Source organism: Erpetoichthys calabaricus, chromosome 7, assembly GCF_900747795.2.
Source record: "Erpetoichthys calabaricus chromosome 7, fErpCal1.3, whole genome shotgun sequence".
Classification (NCBI taxonomy): Eukaryota; Metazoa; Chordata; class Cladistia; order Polypteriformes; family Polypteridae; genus Erpetoichthys; species Erpetoichthys calabaricus.
The window spans coordinates 8,346,600-8,373,946 of NC_041400.2; the positions used below are offsets into that span (position 1 = coordinate 8,346,600).

Here is a 27,347-nt window from a genome sequence, read left to right on the forward strand (position 1 = left end):
CTTCTCCCAAGAAATTATGCACATCTAATTAGCCTTTTGACAATTATAATCCAGATGTGGCATTCTTTGTGCAAAGAATTAAAACACAAACAATACCATTGTGCAATGTCTTGTTTGTGTTTTAAATTCTTAATTTTTGAAATTATTTGTACGTCATGTTACACTGTGGACCCTGAACTTCGCAATTTCATCTATCTGTATACACTTGTATATGGTTGAGATGACAATACAGTTCACTTTGACTTTGGAATCATTGGAGTCAAAGTACCTACAAAAAAAGAATTCACCCCTTGGACATTTTCATATTGTTATGCAACACTGAATCATAGAGAGCTTAAAATTGACTGACATTGGTCAGCAGATTTACATCACTTTGCAGAGATCCATTTTCACATCAACATTAAAATATAAAAATAAATTAAATCAATCAAATCGGTGGCCCACTTTAAAATGACCTCTAACCCATTGGTTCAGCAAATTGACTTAGGGGACCCATTGAAGTAATTGTGTGACTGCCTGTCTAGTCAAGGTGTTTCAATGGACTGCAGTATAAATGTATCCAACTAATTTTATTTGTATTGCACTTTATATTTTAGCAATCTCAAAGTGCTAGAGTGTCAAAATAAAATTCTATAAAATACTTAACAAAATGTCTTTCTAAAAAGATGAGTTTAGGTTTCGTTTAAAAGCATCAGCCGACTGTGGGGCTCTCCGGTAATCAGGGAGGGTGTTCCACAGCCTCGGCGCCACAGATGAAAAAGCCTGATCACCCATGCTGTCGAGCTTAGTTCTAGGCAATTCGAGGGCATTAGTGTGTACAGAGTGGAGGGTACATGAGAAGTTGAGGGGTGAGAAGGGGGGCATGTCCATAAATGCACCGATGGGTAAGGAGGGAGACCTTGTACTCAGAGTAGGACAGGGAGCCAGTGAAGGGTTTTCAGGATGGGGGTGATGCGATCAAGCTTTCGCACCCGCATCAGGATCCTGGCAGTGCTGTTCTGAATATACTGAAGTCTCTGGATACTCTTGCCAGGAATCCAGATGAGTGCATTACAGTAATCCAGCCTGGAGGAGCACTCATCTACCAGGGTGAGTGTTGAGCAGAGTTTGGCGATGTTCTTGAGGCGATAGACGACTTACGGAGGTGTTTGATGTGGGTGTCAAAGGCGAGTTGCGAGTCCATTTTAACACCCAAATTGGTGACAGATGTGGAAAGGGGGATGTTTTGGCCAGAGAAAGTAATACTGGTGATGGCAGAAGAGTGGAGATGGTGTGGTGTGCCAACTAAGTTGGCTTTTTTTGGAGCTGTTCAGCTGAAGAAGTGGAGCCTCATCTATGCCTCTATCTCCTCCAGGCAGGTAGTCAGTGTAGATGTTGGCAGAGGAGCAATAGAGGAGGTGGGGGTAGTCCTGAGGTAAAGCCGAGTGTCATCGGCATAGCAATGGAAAGATAAACCATGTCCGTTAATGACAATTCCAATCGGGAGCATGTAGATAGTGAACAGGATGGGGCCTAGCACAGAACCCCGCAGGAAACCACAGGTGATGTGGGGGTGATATTTTGTGCTACCCAGGGCGACATGCTCAGTTCTGCCGGTCAGGTATGATGTTAACCAGTTGTAAACATTTCCTGAGAGTCCAATAGTGTATTGCAGGCGGTGAATGAGGATGTTGTGGTCTATTGTGTCAGAAGCAGCTCTCCGGTCAAGGAGGATGAGTAGAGAAGGGGAACCAGTATCTGCTGTCATTAGAAGGTTATTCGCGACCCTGACCAAGGCTGTTTTGGTGCTATGGCCAGGGTGGAAACCAGACAAATCTTTTCAAACAGGTTATTCAGTTTGAGGTGATCATGAAGTTGTGCTGCAACTGTTTTTTCCAGAACTTGGAGAAAAATGGAAGATTGAAGATGGGCCTATAGTTGGAGAACTTCAGGATCCAGGGTGGGTTTTTACAGTAGATGTCTGATGACAGCAGTTTAAGTGCAGAAGGAATATGGCCAGCCAGAAGGGAATGATTTATAATCCTGGTGATAAGTGGAGAGACGGCAGAGATGTTGGCCCTCTGCAGGGCTGAGGGAAAAGGGTCCAGGGAACTGGTAGACTGTTTCATTTTCCTGAGGACGTCCTCCACCTCTTCCCATGTGGCAACAGAGAAGAAGCAAAAAGGGGCTGGACACTCTCAGACAGTGGGTCGACAGTTGGGAAGGGCAGGATATCCTTAGTGGAGAGGTGTAAGCAGAGGTTATCAACTTTGTTTGGGAAAAAAAAATTGATGTGCATGTTGCACCTCTCATCGGTGGCCTCGGAGTGAACGGGTGGAGGTTTGAGAAGGCGATTTATAGTTGAAAAAAGTTTTGGGATTCCTGGAGCGGTTTCTGACAATGGTGGAATAGAACCTGGACTGTGCAACTTTCAGAGCTTCTGCATACACCCTCATGTTCTCTGTAAGCCTGTTTGTGGACAGTCAGCCCAGAGGCCTTGAGCCACCGCTCAAGGACACGCCCAGCCGCCTTCATTTTTCAAGGCTTGCAGGTATACCAAGGTGCGGAGCATGAGAATGAGACAGACCTGGATGTTAAGGGGGCATGGAAGTCCAGGAGACTGCTCAGGGACTGGTTGTAGAAATCCACAAGGTTAGCAATAGAGGGAGCTGATGTTCTTCAGATTTCTGAAATGGATGTCGTTTTGGTTTGGTTTTTTTGGGGGGGTTGGAGAAAAAGGGCAGCTCCATTGACACTGTTTTGTGGTCTGAAATACCAAGATCGTATACCTGTAGGTTACTGATTGGGGCAGAGTTTGAAATTACCAAGTCAAGTGTGTGACTGCTGGAATGTGTAGGGACATCAACATGTTGTAGTTTGAGAGAATCTAGCAGTTTAAGGAAGTGAACAGTGAGAACCTTTGGGATTATCAACATGAATATTTAGATCTCCTAGGATTATGATGTTGGCAGAGGTAGCACAGAGTGTTGTGAGAAGATCAGTCATTTCCAGAATGAAGGCAGAGTTGGGTTTTGGAGGTTGATAAAGGAGAACAGTCATGGGACAAGGGGGCTTACATTTAAATGCAAGGCACTTGCAGGAAGATGTTGCAGTTATTGAGATAGGACCTGGGGTTGTCCCCTGATGGTGGATGATAGCTAGGCCACCACCAGACCCAGTGCTGTGAGCTGCCTCCAAGTAACTGTAGCCAGGCTTCATTTAGGGCAGAGTAAACCTCTGACTGGTGCCAGGTTTCTGTCAGACACATGAAGCCAAGTCCTTTCTCCCGGATGTGTTCTTCAATCAGTATGGATTTATTGCAGATGGATTGAGAGTTGAACAGTTCAAATTTGAACAGTGACTGGAGTAAATCTCTGTTCAGGGTGCAAAACATTAAAATCCACTCTACGCAGCTTAGAAACCACTCCACAAAATAAATCCAGCTGGGGATGCGAGGATCTCACAGTGTTTTAATGGCTCGGGTGTTTCCCCATGCTGGAGTGCAGAGATCTCGCGATACTTCCAGTGTTGATAGTAGTTGGATCAACGGTGCTCCGATGACACTTCAGACGTACGACAGGTGACCAAAGATGGAATGTTGGTAGCAGAGCACTTTGGCTTGTTATGGAAGATGAACGTTCGACCAGAGCCTCTGAGTGTAATGAGCACAGAGAAGGAGTCCAAGTTCTTTAATGATGGGGGATGTTAATTTCAGGAGTGGTTGCGGGATTAAGTCGGCGGAGTTGTGAGCTGGAATAGGGAGGGAGGGATGCTATCCAGACAGCGCCGTAAAATCCAAAGCAGATGGTAAAACCATATATCCGGGCAACAGGCGAGTAGACAGCTAAAACTTGATAAAAACCGTAAAATCCATGTCAGACGGTAAAACAGTACAAGAAAGCTTTCAGAAAAGGTATGAAACTTTCTAACTAAAACTGTAAATTAGTAATAAGTAGTATTAGAATCGGAGAGGACGCTGGCTTTGAATGTTCGCCGCTTCTCCCTCTAACTATAGCTTATATGATGTCTTGGTCAAGTATATCAACAAGGTCCGGCTTGGGAGTAAATATAGTAGCCTAACCCACACAATGAAGGCGAACAAACAGTCCAAGCAACTCCAAAAAAAGCACAAGTTAGGGGTTGGAGACAATAACCAAGTCACCAAATATCCCTTGTCTAGTTAAATTTGGTGGGGGGGGGGGTAACATAGCATAGATTTAAATCTGTTACAGCAGGCCATCTACAGAAAAAGTGCAATTTTGCAAGAACAGGACTAGCAAGGGAGGCCACCAAGAGACCTGCACAAGTCACAAACTATGGTGGAGATTAGGGACTATTTAGACATAATGCAGGATACATCACTAGTCTGCTTCATAGGAGAGAAATAATATGCACCGAACATCTTAGCAGAAGGCATATGAGAGATTGAAATCCAAGAAGGAGACCAAAATGGAGCTTAGGCCAGTTACACAGTGCATATACACATGCATCAAAAACACACCAGCTCTCCAGTTAAGTATGCTGGGGGCAGCGTGCGATGTTGGGATGCTTCTCTGCAGGAGACCCTAGAAGGCTTGAGGGTAAAATGAATGCAGCGAAACAAGGGAAACCCTGGAGGAAAACAAAAGCAACATTACACCTTAGAAGCAAAATGCTCTCCAGCAAGACAATTCCAAGCATAAAGCGTCACAGGAATTGCAAACAAATGTTAATATACAGTTATGAAAAGAATGGAGAAAGTGTCCAGATGTATAAGAGACAAAGACTTAAAGCGGTCATAGCAGCCAAAGGTACATCTAAATGCTGATCTGATGAGGTGAATACTTGTGAACAATTGCTGTGTTTTACACTTTGTAGTCTCTTCATTTTGACATTTGATCTCAAAGTAAAGAATCCTCTTATTAGCAAATTAAAACCACTGTAATTCAATTAAAACTGCCAAGATGAACACTTTTGGTAGGCACCACATCCGCCGACTCAAAGCACATTACTGAAATGTGTTCTAATTAAAAATACTTACCAATTTGTCCAGTATTTGGCAGCACAGGAGGGTGAGGATCAGCGACAATTTTTCGTTGACTATTACTTGCAGCAATAAATGCCTGGCCACCTTTCACTGCAGCAGTGAGAACCGTAGCCTTATGCTGCAACTGCTGGATGCGTGAAGGATTACCCACATGGGACATTGGTCCCCTGAATGGCACAATTATCTGCTGTCTGTTCGATTTGACCTGTGTAGAGAATAAAAAGTAACACTTTCCCCAGTTATCAAGCGCCGATCAAATACAGCAAGAGGTGTAAGGATTTAAGAGATATTTACTACCATAAGTGTTAATAAATCAATGAAGGACAATGGGGGTTATGCTGGACAGAAGACCATCTTAAGACTTGCTCTATAGTTTGAATTCTTAAAAATGTATTCAGACAGTTGTTAGTTATGGGGGTAGGCTTTAAGGTCTCATTTTAGACCAAACATTAAAACAGCAACTGGTTACAAATACATAAATGAAACAAAACAAGCATGTGGAGATACGATACTAGCTTTCAAATCCCCATTTCCTAACCTAGAATCAGTAAGCAATGACATTACATTATACTTTGACACATGTGCAACTCTCTTCTTCTGCCCTGGGAGTAAAGTCTCTTTTCTCTCCAATTCTCTTTGATCTGCATTAAATTCATTTTCCTAGGAAGGAGGAGGAGGAGGAGGAAGAAAAAAGTAATGTGAAAATGCAATTTTTGGCACAATCTCAAACAACATCTTTTAAAATGTGGGTTACTTACAGCATGGGCATTTGCTTCCTGGTTCAACGCATTATCTTCCAGTTTCATCTCGTTGGACTCCATAAAAATTCGATAACATTCCTCCATTGGGTCAGTATCAGACAAATCAAGCTCCATATCAGAGTAGTTTGCTTTAGATTCTGAATCACTCTTACCATTTTGCTCAGTTTCAACACTAGGGCTATGCTGCTGGTCAGATGAGGTACTCGTGCATTCTACAGCTGAGGTTTCATCAAACCATTCTTCTACTTGAACAGGCAAACCAAGACTTTCCTCCGTTAGCAAGCTCACTTCCATTTCAAGTTCATCCTTCATAACTCTCTTTTCAGTTTCACCAGTTGCTTTCTCAGATTTCACTTTTAGTGATAAACTTTTATTAGTGGTCTGAAATGCAGCATTGCTTGGAGTTGTGACCAGTGTCCCACATCCAGATACATTCGGGTCTTCTCCAAAAGAGCCAGTCATACTTTCTGCAGATGAACCTAGTAAACTATCCACAACACAAGATTCTGTTTCACTCCATTCAAAGAATTCTTCAACATCAGCATCAAACTTTTCCAACAACTGGCATTCACCTTCATCCTTAGAAACTCCAGGGAGGAAACTAGAAGATTTTGGAACCGCTTTACTTTCCATGCATAATGAAGATGATAATCCCTTTTGTTCAGTGGTCCCATGAAGTCCAACATCACAATCTCCATTTTTACGTCTTTTAGAGGCATGGGAACGCTTCTCATTCAATGGTGGGAGATCAATAATGAGTGTATCAGAGTCTTCACCTTCCATCTCTTGCTTGGATACCTTACATTTAGAAATGGCCTTTTCTTTTACTGCATCTTTCTTAACCCTTTTAACACCCTTGGTCTCCATGTCACACTGCTTTCCACTGCTGTACCCAAGATCAGCAGAATAATTGGACAATGGATCATATTCTAGGTCAGTCGCCGGTTTGGATTTATCCAACACATATTTAGTTTTTGTGGCTACAGTCGAGATCTTTTCATTTCTACACTGACCCATTTTCTTTCCTTCCGCTTCAATGGAGTGAACCTTTACTTCTGCATAATCTTCTAGTGTAGGGGTAGCGACAAAGGAACTTTTTCTTTTTATGCTTTTATAGTGAGACAATTTCTTCTGTTCTTGTTCGACTTCAGATTTTACCATCTCAATTGCTTTATTGATTTTCTCCAGTTCAGAAAGGGCAGCTGCTTTGACTTGCAATTCATGCGGCATAGTTTGATTTCTGGGTGTACTCTTCAAGGGCCTCACCTTGGTCTTTTCCACCTCTACATGGAAGGAAAAGGCATACTTAAAAACTAAAACCCAATCCCAAGCAAAAAACACATTTTACAAAGGCAATTACTATAGCTTAGAGCGGCGATTTCCAACGTGGGGCACATGCCCCACTATGGGTCAATTCGAGAATTTAGGAACATTCATTTATAAAATGAACACACAGAAATTCACTAAATGAGAGATATACATTATATATAATTAGAAGGGATGGTGAAGAACTGGTGGGTTGGCACCCTGCCCGGGATTGGTTCCTGCCTTGTGCCCTGTGTTGGCTGGGATTGGCTCCAGCAGACCCCCCGTGACCCTGTGTTCGGATTCAGCGGGTTGGAAAATGGATGGATGGATGGATGGATGGTGAAGAACTCCGATTTTACTACTGGCTTGGGTTTTTCTACTTCAAAATCGTTTTTACCGTTAAAAATATATACATTTTATAATCATTGTTACAATTCATAACAAATACAAAAATGATCAAAATATTATAGAAAAAAGCTGTCCTTAAAAGTTTATATTTATGAATATCATCTCTTATTATATGTTGTCAAAACTATTTGCTGGATTTTCATATTACTTCATTATTTAACAATTTTAGTGATTTGTCAGTACTTCAACTATCCTTTCCCTCTTGTTTCCATGTTCTTTGGAAGCGTGTTTAGACTAAATTAATGACATTATAGGCTTCCTCCATGCGAGTACTGTAGTACACTTTTTGAATAGGTAAGAATAAAGAATAAGGTATGTTACAGTGGGGGACATCATGATTTTAGAGAGGAATAGGTGGGGCACGGCCTAAAAATGGTTGGGAACCACTGGCCTGGAGCAAAGATCTCCAACTCCATTTCAAGGAGGCTGCAGTTCTGTTTTTTAATTTACATTTTTTCCTTAAGCAGTCAGTTAAGAGCAAGTACTGAACTGGAGAAAAATTTTTTTAATACATATCTCAGAATATTATAAAATGTTTAATGTTAAGGGAGACTGCCAACAAGGACTTGATTTTCACTTTAATCAAACAATTAAAATTGTCTTTTGGTGCAAATTGTGTGCTCTTATTAAAAAAAATAAGTCACTGTTGCACTTTTAGGGTTTAAGATGGGTAGATACAAACAGCACAGACAGACAGACATCTTGGGAGGGAAAGTAGGAAAATAAGATCTTCTCAGAAGACAATTTAACGTCACGCGAGACAAGGCATTGAGACATTTTAAACAAGTTCACGGACATCTAGCAGTTGTTGGAACGTTTTTCGCAGACATACTTCACGTGCTCCCAGCTCTTAAAACAACGACAAGCAGAACAGACAGCTTGCCAGCAGATGATCTGAGCACCTCTCCTTAGCGTGCATTCAGCCCCATCCTTCACAACGCAAGCGGCAGAGACACAAAGTGGCAAAAGGACAGCTTCGGTTTTTAAACGATCGACACGGAGCGCAGCAAACTGCACACACGGCTCGCCCAAAAAAAAAAAAAAAAAAAACACAACACACACACACCACAAGCAGCATTATACGTCCTGTGAGAAAGATTTAACCATGCCCGGAAATAAAGGACAAGTATTGTTTTTATAAATGTTTTAAAAGGTAAAAGTGAAAATGCTGCATATGTAAACAATTCTCACAAAAAATCTCTAAATTGTATATCTGATAAATCAAACCCTGGGGTTGGGCGAGGAAAGCCCCCTAGTGTGTGTAAGTATTAAACATGTGGGTTTTTGTTTCTACTCAACTAAGATAGAGAGATGGAGATATCTACTCTTAGTTGAGTAGAAGCAAAAACCCACATGTTTAACAGTACTGGTCAGGATTAACCAGATTTATAAAGAATTTCAAGCCTGAGAGACACTCCATGTTAACATGGAGGTCACGTACAACAGAAGGAAGGTTCAGGGACACAGCAACACTATACTTTAGCTGAAGGACAGACTTAAACCTAGTCTAAAGCAGGGCAACCCCTGACTCATGAAGCGATTCTAGAATGAATTATAAGTAGGGAACTTTAACACTTTTCATAATCGGGGTCTTATTACACCGGGGGAGGAACTTGGATTTTAGGACCAGCATGAAAACAGAGTGTGGGGACAAAAAGGAAAAGGAAGGTCTTGGTGCCACCTTAAAGATATTACTCCCAGAAGTATTTAGACCCAGACAATTCATAAATGAGCACTCACTTCATAAATCTCCAGCAGGCACTCCTGTTACACTTTGGCTAGACAAGGAGATTATGGAGAACCTAATTATGTAATTACCAGGTGTGTCTCTAACCCTTACACCCCTCCACCCATGTCTAAGTAAACCTCAGAAAGAAGGTTATAATTTTTTATATTATATATTAGTCCAATATTGAAATCCCTGGCTGGTCCACCTTGCATGAATTTCATCATGACAACTCCTAATGCGACTCAGTAGTGTTATGCCCCCGCCACCTTGTGCATAGATGTATGCCCAACATCATCCAAGCATGCTCCTGGTAAGATGTTAGATGGTGCCTGGGTAAATCTCCTCCCAGACCTGGATCAGGGTTTCAGTGAGCTCCTGGACAGTCTGTGGCTCTACCTACTGGTGTCAGATGCACAGAACCTCTAGGATGTTGCGTCTCAGTTGGATTCAGGTCTGGGGGAAAATGTGCAAGCCAGTCAATGGCATCAATGCCTTAGTCATTCAGGAACTGCTTGCACACTCATGCGGCCACATGACGCCAGCAGGAACCCAGAGCCCACTGCATCAACACAAGGTATGACAATGGCTCAGAGGATTTAATCCTGGTACCAAACAGCAGTCAGGGTACCACTGCCTAGCATGTGGAGGTCTGTGCGACCCTCCATAGATATGCTTCCGTAGACCAAATGTGACCCACCTCCAAACCAATCATGCTGGATGATGTTGCAGGCTGCATTAATATCATGGGGGGTGAAAATTGGGCTAATAACCTGTCCTCATAAAAAAAATGAAAACCGTTATGGAAACAAGCAGAATCTCAACAATGAAGTATTACCCAAGCCAAAATTAAATTCAACTTTTAAAATGAATATTTGTGGCAAAGTTTTCCTGTCATGACGACAATTGAACGATTCATTTTTTGATACAATATTTATGCCAAATGAAATGCAATGCAAAGGAGCACTGTATTTGACATCCCTTAGATCACAAGCCAAACTAAAAGCAAAGCTTATTCATTGCATTGCACCTTTTCTTGGAGTATTAATTGTGCCAAAATTAATGCCATTTGATTGATTTTAAATTTAAGAGGCGAGGCAGGAGGGCTCACTGAAAGATTTATCGTCTGAGTAATTAGTCTAACATTGCTACTATTATTGGGATCATATCTTAAATCGCAAACAAATATATTTGTCAGTGTTAATTTGACCACCAAGCTGGGATTTTAAAAAGTGTTTATTGTATTAGCCAGATTAAGTGCATGTCACGTTTGGGAGGAATTAAGAATCTTCCGATAGCCCATTACTGAAGTGCAGGTGGTGCAGTGGTAGCACCGCTGCCTTGCGGTAAGGAATCATGTCCTCCCTGTGTGGAAGTGCTTTGGAGTACGGAGAAAAGCACTATATAAAAATAAGGAATTTTTCAGTTTAAAAAAAAAAAAAAAAAAAATAGAACTTTAGTTTTACATAAATCCTTTAATATAGTAGTCAGAATTAAAGACACGCCCTCATTCTGCCAATTCAAACTATTTTGAATGCTCTCCAATAATGCAGATACTGCTGCGACATCTGTCAGGCAAGGAAGATCAAAAGTTTCAATCCAAGACCGTTATATCTACTAATTGGTGTGCTGGAGGTGTGTTGATTAGCACTTGCAAGCAAGAATTTCACAGTACTCCGTCCATGACAAGAGTTCTCAAAAACCTTTGGTTCATAGATTTCAATATGGATTGAGAACATACAATCATGAGACTCTTGGATTAGTCTTTCGCTTTAATTTAGTTCTGGTATTATTAACATGTGATCATGGAAAGTAATGCAATTCTACACACTGCATACCATATGAAAGAGTCAGGAATATTTGCTGGATTTCAATTAGAACATAAACCTGTGCTATAATTAAAATACAGTATACAAATGTGTTGCATGTCAGATTATTCTCCTCCACAACCCCCTTCCAGAGGTGCACATAAAATTAAAATATGTAAACATTAGGGTGGAGATTAAAATATTTATGAAAGTCAGGGTTTAATAAGTACATTTGCAACAGTGATGTCATTAGGTACAATGCCAAAGTGGGGCGAGTCAAAACAAAAGGCACTTACAGGCTTCTGCATCCATACTGAGCTGGGTTTCTTGTCCTGACATTTTAAAATACAAAGAATACATTTAAACAACTTGATATTGGCTAACCCTAGCAAGCTTGACAGACTGAGTCTCCTCTCATATGTCAAAATTCTTAAAACATCAGTCTCCTGAAAGGTAGTGTTAGAACTATTCTCAATATTCACAGCATAATCTTTCAAACGCCAAGCTGTTCCCTTTGAATTAAGGTTGTTAATTATCTTTTTTTTTTTTGTAAAAACTGTATGGAGTGTTATTTCATTTTAAAAAATTCAATAAATCCCTTTTTGGTTAGGAAACCAACCAAAAGGGTTCCAAAAAAATGACCCAGCGGGGCAAGACACTACCCACTTACCTGGCAACAAGTAAACATACTTTGGGTCATTTTATCTTCAGGTCATTTAGTTTGTCGAGGACCTTTAAGCATTAACCATTACAAAGCGAGGTGTAAAATACATTTAATACCTGAAACGTTAAAAAGCACCAATGAAAACGTCATATTCAGTGGCGGTCCGCCCCGGGCAGCACTTTTTGAGGGCGGCATTATTGGCCAAAAGGCGGAGTACAATTCGTGTGTAACCAGCAGGGTTCGAAAAAAATATCACTCATGAATGAAAAGTAAAATTTTTACATTTTATCCACAAATGCTTCAAAAATCAATTTTCAGACTGTCCTTCTGTGACGGCATCAGACACAGCAGTTGAAATTTATGAGGCAATAACGAAAACAAACGTTACACCGATAATTTCTTGGAAGATAAACAACTAATTTACAATTTATAATTTCGTTTCGTTACCAATCCGAATGCGTTCTTGCTCTGCGTATAAAACATCCCCACATTATCACTTGTACTCTACACTGGTTCTGGTTTTCGCAGCGTAATTATATTAAACTAATAGTATAGACGCACTGATAAGCCGTGTTCTATATTCTTGTCTAGTTGATGCTTATAAATATGTGAAAAAATTGCAGTTTCTGCATATATGAATCAATTTATGCAAAAATTTATTTTTTCTCTATATGTCATTTTAAATTTTCTATTTAAATAGTGAAAAGTCAAGCAAAAAGGACCCCTTTTATTGGCTAACTAAAAAGATTACAATATGCAAGCTTTCGCGGCAACTCAGGCCCCTTCTTCAGGCAAGATGTAATCTATTTAAATAGGTTAACACAGGGGTAGGCAACGTCGGTCCTGGAGTGCCACAGTATGTGCAGGTTTTTGTTCCAACCCAGTTCCTTAACGAGAACTCAATTATTGCTGATGAAGCACATATTGCTTAAGTGACATTTTAATGCTTCATTTTAGTGGTCTCGCTTGTTAAGGTTCTCCAACCTTAATTGCTTATTTCAATCTTAAACTGCTGCAATCAGTGTTTTAATTGCTCCTTATTAGCAATAAGATGTAAAACAGGGGTAGGCAATGTCGGTCCTGGTGAGCCGCAGTGGCTACAGGTTTTCATTCAACCCAATTGCTTAATTAGAAACCAATCATTGCCAATCTCAGACCTTATTTAAATTTTGTGGCTTGTTAGTCTGTGCAATGTAAGGCTTTTATATCGTAGATTTTTTTCCTTTCCAAGGATATCATCCAAATGATTTGAAGCCTAAAACAGATCATTTTCAGTCTGTCACATTTTTCTATTAAGTGTTTTATTAAATCAAACCGTGCATGATGAACACACACAGATGTAATTGGAAAAAAGCTAGCTGGAGAACTGCTGGCTGCTTTGTCTTTTACATCTTATTGCTAATAAGGAGCAATTAAAACACTGAATGCAGCAGTTTAAGATTGAAATAAGCAATTAAGGTTGGAGAACCTTAACAAGCGAGACCACTAAAATGAAGCATTAAAATGTCACTTAAGCAATATGTGCTTCATCAGCAATAATTGAGTTCTCGTTAAGGAACTGGGTTGGAACAAAAACCTGCACATACTGTGGCACTCCAGGACCGACGTTGCCTACCCCTGGGTTAACATAACATATGTTGGAGGTCGGAAAATTGAAGCACCGTCCCGCCCCGAGCGGCACGAACTCGAGCTACGCCACTGGTCATATTTTAATACAACTTAACAGTTCCTTTATAATACACACCTGCAGAAGTGCCGTTAGTACACAGAGTACCGTACCTTTCATAGGGGCCAATCCGTCCGACCTGCAGCGAGTCTCCACTGCCCAGTCATGATAACCAAGAATTCATTCACCGCACAGTCCCACACAGTCCTGCCACATACCGGACACTCGTGATGTGCGAGACGTACCGGTAACAGCCAACATATTAAAATTTACGGACAAGGACATTTAAAGCCCGCTCTGTAACATCGTTGGATTTTGTTTTCCTCGATAGTAACATTTTCTTAACCCTGGAACTCCCGTGTGACGTTACAGAACGGTGAAGATGGACATCCTGGTCTGCATGTGAATTTCCCATTGGGATTAATAAAGTATCTATCAGTCAGAAAACGCATCGGTAGGCACGGAGTTACTGCAGAGCCGTAACGTAGGTTGTACGAACTGTGCACCCGCACCAGGCGCCGATCGACGATGTAGTTTCGGATTAAAACGAAAAAAAAATTACTGAAAAAATTAGTAAAACAATTTATTGATATTCCCTTTACTTTTTACGATTTTGTAAACAACGTGAGCATTGAAATATGTTCATATGGTCTTTTATATTCACAGCCGAATTATTGGAAATAAAAGTGCAGTTCTAAGTAAAATAAAATGAGAATGACGCACTGCTGAAAACCCCCAAGCCACTAATATGTAAACGCCCAACTAAGCGGTACATTTGCATTTTTATACATTTTGTAATTTTTTGAAAATATTGTAAAATGTTTTGTTAAACAATTTTTTGATTTGCTCCCCTTCCCCCAGCACAACACATACAGTATCACAATGTGCGGGGAAGTCTGATGCGTACAATTTGTATTTATTGACAGATTGATGAAATTTGATAGCTTCAAAGGACCGTATTTGGAATTCGGATACTTTGATTAGGCCCGATAGGGCACAAAGAGTTTGGCTGTTACAACCGGCCGAAATTTTATTATTTTTTTCAATAGTGTAGTTTATCAACAGTATTGTAATTTATGTAAATAAAATTCAAATACATTGCGTCCTTTATGAATAAAATAAGTTTGAAATAGGCGCTCTTCTTGAATAAAACACTTTTGGCATCGGCCGTCGTTATGCCACGCTACGGCGCTGATAACTAGCACCATCAGTGTTCCCGGAGAATAGTTGGAGAAGTCGATTTCTTCCAGTTACATAAATTACCGAGCATAAAACGATAAAAACAATCGCCGATCTGAAAAGCGCCCGCCGTTCACGGTTCAACTTCGCGCCATGCGCATGCGTACTTACCCACATTCCCCAGCGGTGCCACGTGATCCAACGCGCGTTCCGCTTCGCGGTCATGTTTGTAATGACAGTATGGCCGTTCGCACCTTCCTCGTTTGAAAAAGGGGCAGTCTATACGGATGAACAGCTTGGACGAAGGTAACATTAAGTACCGCTGGCACACACTTCATGCGCATACTTCATTAAGAACCAACAGTGTTTAAGCAACGTCTGCCGCAATAATTCCGAACTATGGTATGCAGCTGGTAGCCCGCCTGTTACATGAAGTCCGCTAATTGAGTAATTTAAACGTTTTCACGTGATTCGCCGCAAACGTGCAGATTAATTAAGTAGATTTTAAAATTCATGGGAGGACTTGTTGGATCAATTTAAGAGGGTATGGAAATGATCATCTTATTAAAAATGTGTTGGAGGATTGCTGGGAAGATCACACATCAAATAAAATTAGGTGGATGTGTGCTCAAGATTCATGGGTTTAATGATTTAAACAATAAGTCCGACTGTAGCTTAAGCTTGGTTATTTCCAATGTCTGTAGTTGATCGAATTCCGTATGATGTAATTAATAAAGTGATTCTCAGAGTCAGCACTGAGGATTCTCCATAGCTGCAGGTGTTTGTTCCAACCAGGTTCTCAATTGGCAAGCAGGTGGCAACTGTGTTCAATGACCAATCTCTAAGGCAGGGGTGGGCAAAGTCATTCCTGGAGGGCCGCCGTGGCTGCAGGTTTTTGTTCCAACCCAATTTCTTAATAAAGAAGCACTTATTGCTCTAGAACACTTCTGCTTCATTTTAGTTATCTCCCTCATTAAGATTTTGAACCCTTATTGCTTATTTATGTCTTAAACAGCCGCATTCTCAGTTTTTAATTGCTCCTTATTAGCAATAAGATGCAAATGACAAAAGAAACCAACAGTTATCCATTTTGCTTGTTACCCTTTACGCCTGTGTGTATTTATCAGGCACTATTTGGTTTAATTAAATACTTGGAAGGAAAGAGAAGAGAAAAAAGTGAAGGATTGAGAATTACTCATCTGTTTTACACTTCAAAGTATTTGGATGATATCCTTAGAATGGAAAAAAAAATCTAGGATATGAGAATGAATTGACATAGCAGACAAAGCACTAACAAGCCATGAAATGTAATTATTGGCAAGGATTGTTTTCTAATTAAGCAACTGGGTTGGAACAAAAACCTGCGGCTCTCCAGGAATGACTTTGCCCACCCCTGCTCTAAGGCATGATGAAAAAGAAACTAGGAATCTCTGTATAATGTCATCGCCTCTTTTGCATATACATATTAAAAAAGGACAACCTAAAAAGGTCATGTCATTGTTTAACCTGCTTAATCCAGAGCCAGCTCAAGCTGGGTGGGGGGAACTGGAGCCTATCCCAGCCAGCACAGGGCTCAAGGTAGGGGCAAACCATGGACAGGGTGCCGCCAGTCCATTGCATGGAGAACACCCACACGCAATTACACATACCAGGGCCAATTTAGTGTTGCCAGCTTGCCTAACATTGGAGTCTGTAAACAATGGGAGGAAACCTCTGTAGACATAGGGAGAACATGCAAACTCCATACAGGAAACAATCCTGGTCTGCATACTGCAAGGCAGCAATGTAACTACTGTGTCACGGTGCCATCATAACTAAAAAGGTTTTACTGAAATTTCAACACATCATGGTGCATACAAATATCCATCCATCCATTATAGATTATGTAGATTATACACATCTATACATATTCATTTATTGGTAAAAGTAAAAAAGGGCAGTTTTAGTACATATTAAGTAAAAGTAACGTAGAAAAATAAATTTTTTTGGTTCTGATTGTTAGTGTGGATTGCTTTGAAGTTATATGATTTTAATTTTTCATTTTGTTTTTGTGCGGACATTGCTTTTTATGTCATACAAATTAGCATAGAAGTGTGTCTTGCAGTAAAGAAAAGGGGTACTCAAGTCCAGTAGTGGAGGTCCACAGTGGGTGCAGGATTTCACTCCAACCAGTTTTGTAATGAGAAGCCAGGCCAAGCAGATAATGAAACTTGGTATTCAGATATGACTTCATATAACTACTTCATATATGTATATACATTTATGTACAGTGTGTATATATACATATATATATATATATATATATATATATATATATATATATATATATATATATATATATATACACACAGTACTGTGCAAAAGTTTTAGGCAGGTATGAAAAAATGCTGTAAACAAAGAATGCTTTCAGAAATATAAATAATGATTGTTTATTGTTATCAATTTACAAAATGAGAAGTGAGCGAACAAAAGAAAAATCTAAATCAAATTAATATTTGGTGTTACTACCTTTTGCCTTCAAACCAGCATCAATTCTTATAGGTCCACTTGCACAAAGTCAGGGATTTTGTAGGATTCTAGTCAGGTGTTTGATCAACCAATTCTACCAAACAGGTGCTAATGATCATCAATGTCACACGTAGGTTGAAACACAGTCATTAACTGAAACAGAAACAGCTGTGTAGGAGGCTTAAAACTGGGTGAGGAACAACCAAACTCTGCTACCAAGGTGAGGTTGTGGAAGACAGTTTCATGTCATGGCAAGATTGAGCACAGCAACAAGACACAAGGTAGTTCTACTGCATCAGCAAGGTCTCTCCCAGACAAAGATTTCAAAGCAGACTGGGGTTTCAAGATGTGCTGTTCAAGGTCTTTTGAAGAAGCACAAAGAAACGGGCAACGTTGAGGATCGTAGACGCAGTGGTCATCCAAGGAAACTTAGTGCAGCAGATGAAAGACACATCAAGCTTATTACCCTTCGAAATCAGAAGATGTCCAGCAGTGCCATCAGCTCAGAACTGGCAGAAACCAGTGGGACCCAGGTACACCCATCTACTGTCCGGAGAAGTCTGGCCAGAAGTGGTCTTCATGGAAGAGTTGCAGCCAAAAAGCCATACCTCCGACGTTGAAACAAGGCCAAGCGATTCAAATATGCACGAAAACATAGGAACTGGGGTGCAGAAAAATGGCAGCAGGTGCTCTGGACTGATGAGTCAAAATTTGAAATATTTGGCTGTAGCAGAAGGCAGTTTGTTTGTCGAAGGGCTGGAGAGCGGTACAATAATGAGTGTCTGCAGGCAACAGTGAAACATGGTTGAGGTTCCTTGAACGTTTGGGGCTGCATTTCTGCAAATGGAGTTGGAGATTTGGTCAGGATTAATGGTGTTCTCAATGCTGAGAAATACAGGCAGATACTTATCCATCATGCAATACCATCAGGGAGGCGTATGATTGGCCCCAAATTTATTTTGCAGCAGGACGACGACCCCAAACATGCAGCCAAAGTCATTAAGAACTATCTTCAGCATAAAGAAGAACAAGAAGTCCTGGAAGTGATGGTATGGCCCCCACCGAGCCCTGATCTCAACATCATCGAGTGTGTCTGGGATTACATGAAGAGACAGAAGGATGTGAGGAAGCCGACATCCGCAGAAGATCTGGGGTTAGTTCTCCAAGATGTTTGGAACAACCTACTAGCAGAGTTCCTTCAAAAACTGTTTGCAAGTGTACCTAGAACACTAGAAGAATTGATGCTGTTTTGAAGGCAAAGGGTGGTCACACCAAATATTGATTTGATTTACATTTCTCTTTTGTTCATTCCCTGCATTTTGTTGATTGATGAAAATAAACGATTAACACTTCTATTTTTGAAATTTTTTTTACATTTGGCAAATGTTTAAACCACTGCTACCAATAGACAAATTGATGTCACAAACAGTGCAACAAGCTAATGTATCTTTATTTTTAATAGGCATAAGGCAAGGGTACACCTTTATGTATTCTGAAAAAATTTTTTTAGATGCTTCTCCATTTTGTCATAATGTGTACATGAACATTGAAAAAGTAAAGTGCAGCACTTTGGATGCATGCGTGGCATATGAGCAGTGAGCAGACCTTTGGCAAAATGAAGGGGTTCACTCAGAGAACAAAACAGTGGAAATTAAAATAAATAAATTGTAACAGGATATTTCCAAAATAACTGGGACAAAGAGGGATTTCCGGGAGACTAGGGATCACTTGCAGGAGTATGGGAGATGGCCCTGTTTTCCTGGTGACTTGGAATGGCTGCCATGGGTGGAAAAAATTATGCCACCTAGGGTTTATATTATTTGGCTGATGCCATTTCTCCAAGACCGCTTGCAGCATTTCAGATACAATCAAGTTACATTTCTTTTGTTCTTCCCTTTGGAGCACAGGCAGGTAAAATGACATGCTCATGGTCACACAGTGTCAGTATCTGGTCGCACAACCTTAGTGTTTAAAGTCCAAAGCCTTAACCACATATGCACTTATGCAGCTGTTGATATGTTTAGTTTCTTACTCAGGATAAAGAATATTAAAATTGATCAGTCTAACTGAAGATTGATTTGTTATTGGAAATCAATAAGATAGTATTTTGCCTGCAAAATATAGGTTTATATGAGTGATTCTTGTAGGTTCCTGCACTTAAGGGAGTGGAAAAGGATGAGAGGGTTGATTGTAAAGCTAAAAATGTTGTTAAAGGTCTATTGAGTCTTTTTTTCCCTTCTTTTCTTTGTATTTGTATCATTCCTTTGTTTTCTCTGTATTGATTTTGAAGTAAAATTAAAGTGCAGCTTTTTGGATGCATGTGTGGCATGTGTGCAGTGAATGAATCTGCTGTAAAATGAACAGAATAGTGATAGAATGGAGTAGTGAAAATGTTCAAAAATTGTACTGGGGTATTGCCGAAATAACTGTTGTATCTGTTATGTTATTGTTTTTTGTTTTGATTGAGTAGCATGTCATTGTAATTTACACTTTTTGAAAATAAAAAAATTAAAACAAGGTCTATTGAGGATATAGAAATTTCATTTAGCAAATCAGAAGCTAAAGAATTAACTGAATCAAAAATGACTGGAATTTGACAAAACTTGTGAGGTAATAATAGAAAAGGGGCAAATCTGTACAGAATAAATAAAAGTGTTGGATTTGTGGGGAAAGGTGGAAAAACAAGGAGGGGGGATCATTTTGACAAGATTTAAGAATTGGACACACAGAAAATAGCAACCCCATATAAAAATGGTTATAGCTGTGGAAGAAGAAGGATTACTTATTTTGCTATATCTAACTGGAAAACATCATTCAGGGTTGTACAGACACTTATCAATGTGAAACCTGTAGAAATGAAATATGTTGATCTTCTTCTTCTTCTTTCGGCTGCTCCCGTTAGGAGTCGCCCCAGCGGATCATCTTCTTCCATATTTTTCTGTCCTCTGCATCTTGCTCTGTTACACCCATCACCTACATGTCCTCTCTCATCACGAAATATGTTCATACGAAGCATAAAAAGAAGAAAGCATTTAAATTTAGGCATCAATACAAGCATTGGAGTGGGTGGGTTTGCTGGGAAAACTTTGTTTAGTCATGGAAGTAACTTTAGTTCATATCATAGGATTTTTTTTTATTTGAAATCTGCAGTGCTTTTTGCGGTAATTTAATTTAAGTCAAAATAATGGTGTTTACCTCACTCTATTCCATCACTATAAGTGGGTCTGACATCTAACATAAAAAGATAAGGAAGAAGAAACAAAGGTGACAGTCAATGATGGGCAAAAATGGCAAATTGATCCGTTTAAAATTAAATCTGCAACACAATAAAGTGTGTAAAAAGTGAAGGGGCCTGAATGCCTTCTGAATCCTCTGTATATGCTTTGTAGGATGTCTCCCTCTTGTGGTGCAAATCAACAGATACATTATTAACGACCTACAATACACCACTGTCATCCATTCATCCATTATCCAACCTGCTACATCCTAACTACAGGGTCACGGGGGGGTCTGCTGGAGCCAATCCCAGCCAACACAGGACGCAAGGCAGCAAACAAACCCCGGGCAGTGCGCCAGCCCACCGCAGACACCACTGTCATTTATTTATTTATTTAGCTGATAACTTTATCAACAACAACTTATAAATCACAAGTGCATAGTATAATTTGGAGTTCTCACTTTATATATATTTGGTAGTCACTACAGCCTACTTTTACTTTCTCATGAATAAAATGTACCTTGACACATTTATTTTATAGTTCAATGTAATGACAGGTTAAACCTTTTAACAAATTGTACACTGTGGGGGGGTAGCTGGGCGCTGTACCCAGCCGGGACGCTTAGATATGTCGGGAGAGGGACTTCGCCTCTCCTGGACCACGAGAGTGCGGCTGCCCTGGTTTGTATGGGGGCCACGGGAACTGAGCTTGGAAGCTCAACCCTATAGGGGCCTGTGGTCACCGCCAGGGGGCGCCCAGAAGACTGTGAAGCCCTGGATGTCAGCACTTCCGCCACACCTGGAGGTGCTGGTGGAAGTATTACCAGGGACACCTGGAGTGCTTCCCAGTGCTCATACAGCACTTCCGCCTCACCAGGAAGTGCTACAGGAAGCTCATCGGGAGGCACCTGGAGCACATCTGGGTGGGAATAAAAGGGGCCACCTTCCTCCAGTCATCAGCTAAAGTCGGGTGGAAGAGGATGAAGCTCGGAGGAGAGGAGAGGAGTGGAGGCGGTGAAGCAAGGCTGGATATTGAAGAGGCCTGGACTGAGGGTGATTGGTTCAGGGGCACTGGGTTGTGTGCAGGACTTTTGTAAATAGTACTGTAAATAAAACGTATGTGGTGTTTGGAACATTGGTGTCTGCCTGTCTTTGTCGAGGCTGATCTTCCACAACACATAATAATACAACATTCACAAACTTGTTTAAGCCCATTCACGTTCATCAGGATACTGCACATAGTAAGTGATGGGTTTTCTAGATTTGTTTTCAATAACTGCATTTCATTTCATTAACATCAGCGCTTTTTGTAATCATGTAATATTTAATTCAGTTTTTAATTTTTCTCATCATTCCATCTCTCCATCTTTTTTCAGAATATACTTCGTCTATTACAATCACAGCAACCTTAAGAGAAAATGTAGTAAACCATTCCAGATGGGAAGCTAGCAGGTCAATATGACCGTTTGAATTGGAAAAGGCATTTTTGAAGCACAAGTAAGCACACTAAGAATATGACTGGGTGGAAAAGTGAACCCTGTCCCTGGATCAATGAGTCAGCAGCTCAAGTGCTAACCACTGCAACACCCTTTTTTTCTTAAGATGAAAAACTCAAACCTGCTTTCCCCAGTTCATGGTGATGGGATGTGCGCCTGTTCTTGCAACATCAGGCTCTGGACAAGGTGTCAGTCCATCATTCAAACTCACATGGCACTGATTCTGTTAAATTTCAGTCGATCATAGAAAATTCTATCCATCCATTATCTAACCCGCTATATCCTAACTATAGGGTCATGGGGGTCTGCTGGAGCCAATCTCAGCCAACACAGGGCGCAAGGCAGGAAACAAACCCCGGGCAGGGCACCAGCCCACCACAGGGCACACACACCAAGCACACACTACTAGGGACAATTTAGAATCGCACCTAACTGCATGTCTTTGGACTGTGGTAGGAAACCGGAGCACCTGGAGTAAACCCACGCAGACACAGGGAGAACATGCAAACTCCACGCAGAGATGACCGGGTTTCCTAACTGTGAGGCAGCAGCGCTACCCATTGTGCCACCGTGCCGCCTACAAAATTCCAAGCATGTTCATATTTATCAACTGTCAATGTGTCAATATTACAGGGCCATAAGATTATATTTTGTTAGGCATATGGTTAAAATGGCAAACGGAAGGCTACAGTGTTTTGTTTACTGTTTTATTTGGTAAGGGAAATTAATTTGCATTAAATATTGACAAACTTTATGTTTGTTGATGTTTTTAGTCTTTTCTCAGATATTTAAAAAACAGGTAATACATTGACTGTACATTTAATTTTTGTCAAATTTTTTTAGAGAAAAGCCAAGCAAAATGACACCTTTTATTGGCTAACTAAAAAGATTACAATATGCAAGCTTTCGAGACAACTCAGGCCCCTTCTTCAGGCAAGACTCAGAAGGGGCCTAAGTTGCCTCGAAAGCTTGCATATTGTAATCTTTTTAGTTAGCCAATAAAAGGTGTCATTTTTCTTGGCTTTTGTCTACATTCATAATGGCTAACAGGGTACAACACCCTAGTAACAGTTTTAATTAAATAATGGCTTGTTTTGTTGAATGATTGTCACTTTTATTTTAATTGTCGTGGTAAAGAGTTAAACTGTTGACATACTAGTAATAGTTATAGAAACAGAGCCAGGACTCTTGTCTGTCCATTTATCCATCCACTTTCTGAACCTAGGTTTTGTGATACAGAGTGACAACAATACAGACTTGGCAGCCACAAGCCCGAGGCCGTAGACCACCCTGGAGTGGAAAGACATTTATACAATAAGCATGCTTAATATTTAGATTTCATATTTAACAATTTGACTGACTTTTACCCCCATTCCCTGCCAATCAAGATCATTTGTAAGGATTTTTGTCCTTTAAGTCTTTTATGACTAAAGGCTATCATTGCAATCTGTCTGTTATTTTGTTGTGAACCCCTGCTTTTAAAGTAATCCCTAAATCACTTAGAGACCTGTTTTATATTTTGCTCATTGGTGACCTATATTAGAGTGTTAAAATTTAAGAGCATTTTATAATGGAGCTATGTTTATGCTGTTTTCTTTGGGGATGATCAGTTGCTGTATTTTCTGTCTGTGTAATGTACAACACAACTAAATTGTGCTAAACAAAGACTGGCATGAATGACACATCACTAGCCAATTCTATTAATAATGGTGCATTTTATTTATATAGCATCTTTGCCATGCTCAGTTTTATGTACAGTACATTATTACATTTATCAACAGTATCCATCCATCCATCCATTTTCTAACCCGCTGAATCCGAACACAGGGTCACGGGGGTCTGCTGGAGCCAATCCCAGCCAACACAGGGCACAAGGCAGGAAACAATCCAGGGCAGGGTGCCAACCCACCGCAGTATCAACAGTATGTTGGATGCTTTTTAGGAGCTGATGATTCAAAAGCAGGTTTTCATTCCCTAAAGAATCACTGCTAAAGTAGGTATGTATTCTAAAATTCTTTAAAACAAAACACACCTCTTATTGTTGTTGTTAGAAAATATATAATTTACCAGTATGATTTACCTTGACATAACTTTATATTTTCAAACCCCCTTAATCCAGTTCAGGGTCTTGGGGCTGGAGTGTTTCCTGGTAGATAGGAAACAGCCTTGAATAAAATTTCAGCCCATCTCATCGTCTACTTAAGCAGGTACCCACATTCACACAAGGCCGATGCACGTCTTAAGGGATGTGGGAGGAAAAGTTGAGTACTTGTAGAAAACACAAGGGAAAACAACTAAGCATTTCACTACATATTGCGCTGGTTGTTTAATTTGTATGTGACAAATAAGATTTGACTTTGAGTTTGAACCTGCAAAAACCTACACCGGCAATATACAGGCTTGGGATTCAAAGCCAGGTCTCTAGAACTATCAAGGCAACAGTACTACCCACCGTACAAGTAATGTTAAATTACAATGTTAAAGATTTATTTGCATGACATTATTTCATTATGTATGCACTTTACATATTTTATTTTAAAGACTAAAACTTCAATTCAAATGGATAGACCACTGATTATTTTTCATGTGCTATGAATATTTAAAAGGAATAACACAAACCTTTGATCAAATATATTACACCTTGTTTCTTAATTTTACAAATGTATGATATATAAAATCATTTTGATTATTTAAGTGATTTCAAACCAGTTTCATAATTTACCTAATTATGTTGTTTCACTCCTTCATTACAGCAATATAACCTTGTTGTGTACAGCTGTCCAAGCATAGCATGATTTACAGAAAGTGCATTCCAACATTTCACGTACAAACAGATTCTCCAACTTACTTAGAGACACCCGGAGAGCAAGGTGAAGCTATGACCTCACATTTTTTGGTCTTTAGTGTATTCTTAGTTATATCATGTCCCCCAGCCTCTGGTCTTTTCCTCTTCTCTTTGATGAGCTACAAATATATTTGCAGCCTTTTTAATATGAAGTGCATTTTGTTTGTATCTCAGAAATTAGTTGTGCAGGTCAATACAGTTTAATACCAGGGTGCTCCACAGATTTAGTATATCTCACAGCTTCATCTCGGTTCTGTAGTATTTGGGGTGACGTTTGTGCTGTTGAGTTAAATATCCACTAGTAAGTGACAAATCAACATAATGTAGAAGCATGGCCTATTTGTTATGGCCTGATTTAGTTTTCAGTTTCCATCCAGGCTAGTCAACAAGCTTTAGTTTCATGAGGGCACCAAGCATGGTGTTCAGCATGATCTCTCACTCGGTTTCCATTAAACACCCCATCCCATCTTTAAAGTTTAGCAGATGGAAGCTCGGAGCAACTTTCTTTTTGAGCCAAAGCAATACATTCCTCATATATGCGGAATAAGGTAAATACAGAAGCCACAATAAGGGAGCCTCCAAGAATATACCACCAATTAAAAATCCCAAAGGAAACAGCTTTGATGATGCAGTAAAGTCCAAACCCCACCATGGCCATAAGGGAAAAAATCTGGATGCACACCGGGGGACCGGTGTGTTTGTTAATCATTGCTGAAGTCTGGAAAAATATTCCCCTTTTACTGCTTGATAGTTTTGGCAACCAGAAAATGCAGCAAAGAGTGCATGCAAGCAAAGAAGATTCATCGGCTAAACCATCACTCCACTTAATATATCGCAGGCTGGCTATCATGAAAATCCACTGAGATGGGATAAGGCATCACTTTGTGAAAATTCATTAGCCTTTATGAGGATTGTAAACCTAAACCTTAGATCTCTAATCTGTTTTTTTGTTTTAATGCCTCAAATGCCAGATTGAAAAATATTCTGTTTAGTTTTTGATGCAGCTTGAAATATAGTACTAGCCATTAACGATTTTGATTTAGTTTTATATTACTGTATATATTTCTTCACATTTCTTTTGTTTCATGTGTCAAGAAAAAAGGTATGAATATATTTAAAAGTAAGGATACAGAGATTTAAGTATGCAGAATTAATATACAGTATAGTCTCCCTTTGTCTACATAGGTTTTCCTCCCACATGCAGAAACACCGAATGAATAATTTATTGGTTTAAGTATTGCGATGGCCTGACATCCCGTCCTGGGTTGGCTGCAGCCTTTCACCTGAGGCTGCTGAGAGAGATTTAATTTTATTGATTTTATTGTTATCACACAACATTCCATACAAATAGACCAATTGTTACAAAAATAGGATTGAAAACAAATCAGCCCCCACCCCTGAGAAAGAGAGCATGGCCAGCTGAGTAAAACTTAAAGCTAGTAAAAATAAGTAAATACTGTAGATGAATTAATAAGTCAATAAAGATACATGGAGAAGAAAAAGAAATAGGGAGAGAATCTGCTTCCTCAGTGCTTTAAAAGCTTATTCTAAAATGTTATTGATTAAATCCTGCCAGGTTTTGAAAAAATTGTGCACAGATCCTCTAAGTGAGAATTTTATTTTTTTCCAATTTCAAATAGTATATAACATCAGTTACCCACTGACTTAAAAGAGGAGAGTTAGGATTCTTCCAGTTGAGCAAGATAAGCCTACGTACCAACAGTGTAGTAAAGGCAATCACAGTTTGTTTGTCCTTCTCCACTTTAAGCCCATCTAGAAGTACACCAAACACAGCTGTTAATGGGTTAGGAGGGATTGTGACACCAAGGCTGTCTGAAAGTCATTTAAACATTTTGGTCCAGAATGATGTTATTTTGGTGCAGGCCCAAAACATGTGACCCAGTGAGGCTTGAGCTCGATTGCAGCGTTCACAGGTTGGATCTCGCCCTGAAAACATTTTGGACAAATTTAAATGAGACAGATGTGCTCGATATATAATTTTGAGTTGAATAATTGTATGCTTTGCACATATGTAGCTCGAGTGAATTCTCTACATTGCTACCTTCCACTCCTTTTCTGAGATATTGTATGATAGATCCTTTTCCCACTGTCCTCTTGGATCTTTGAAAGGGAGGGGCTGTCAAATGATTTTATATATTGCAGAAATGCTGTCTGAGTCCTCGAAACTGAGCAATATTCTTTCCAGCATAGAGGGAGGTGGGAGGTGAGGAAAATTGGGCAGGTTTTGTTTGACAAAGTTTCTAATTTGAAGGCAGTGAAAGAAATATATTGCTGGAAAGTTAAATTTGGAATGTGATTGTTCATAGGATGCAAAGACATTGTCTATGTACAGATCTCTTAAGTGATTTTGATGTTCACCCATTCCTTTCCCTGAAGTCCACTTATGTAAGCACATGAAATGGATATTTAGTTCTTTTTCAGTTATAGATATAAGTTTATGATTGTGAAGATGAAATATGCAAAATGAGATTTTATGTCTCATATTCACACTAAACATAGTAACAGATGTTCCATCATATCTTAGGATCTGATATTCAGTAATACAAGGATTACATTCCTTATTGCAGACTGATTACACGAGGTGCATTAGTTGATTAGCTAAACCTGGGAACCATAGTGTATGTTTAATCTGGGAGGGATTTAAGCCTCTTAATACTACTATAACTGTCTCATAATAAATCAGTTTAAGCTAGTGATTGCTACAGATACTTTTTTTCCATTAAGTTAAAGAAGAA

The 27,347-nt window shown here is 39.8% G+C and overlaps 1 protein-coding gene across 1 annotated transcript in view; it reads right to left on the bottom strand.

The window, feature by feature from the left end:
- The window catches only part of LOC114654476 (RNA exonuclease 1 homolog), a 33,765-nt gene extending 18,808 nt beyond the window's left edge, over positions 1 to 14,957 (bottom strand). The window contains exons 1-4 of the mRNA XM_028805048.2: positions 14,697 to 14,957; positions 5,764 to 7,049; positions 5,570 to 5,665; positions 5,000 to 5,210 (exon numbers count right to left, since the gene is read on the bottom strand). Coding sequence (XP_028660881.1) covers positions 5,000 to 5,210; positions 5,570 to 5,665; positions 5,764 to 7,049; positions 14,697 to 14,838 — 1,735 coding nt within the window. The 5' untranslated portion in view covers positions 14,839 to 14,957. The remainder of the gene's footprint in view (positions 1 to 4,999; positions 5,211 to 5,569; positions 5,666 to 5,763; positions 7,050 to 14,696) is intronic.
- Between the last annotated feature and the right edge of the window lie 12,390 nt (positions 14,958 to 27,347).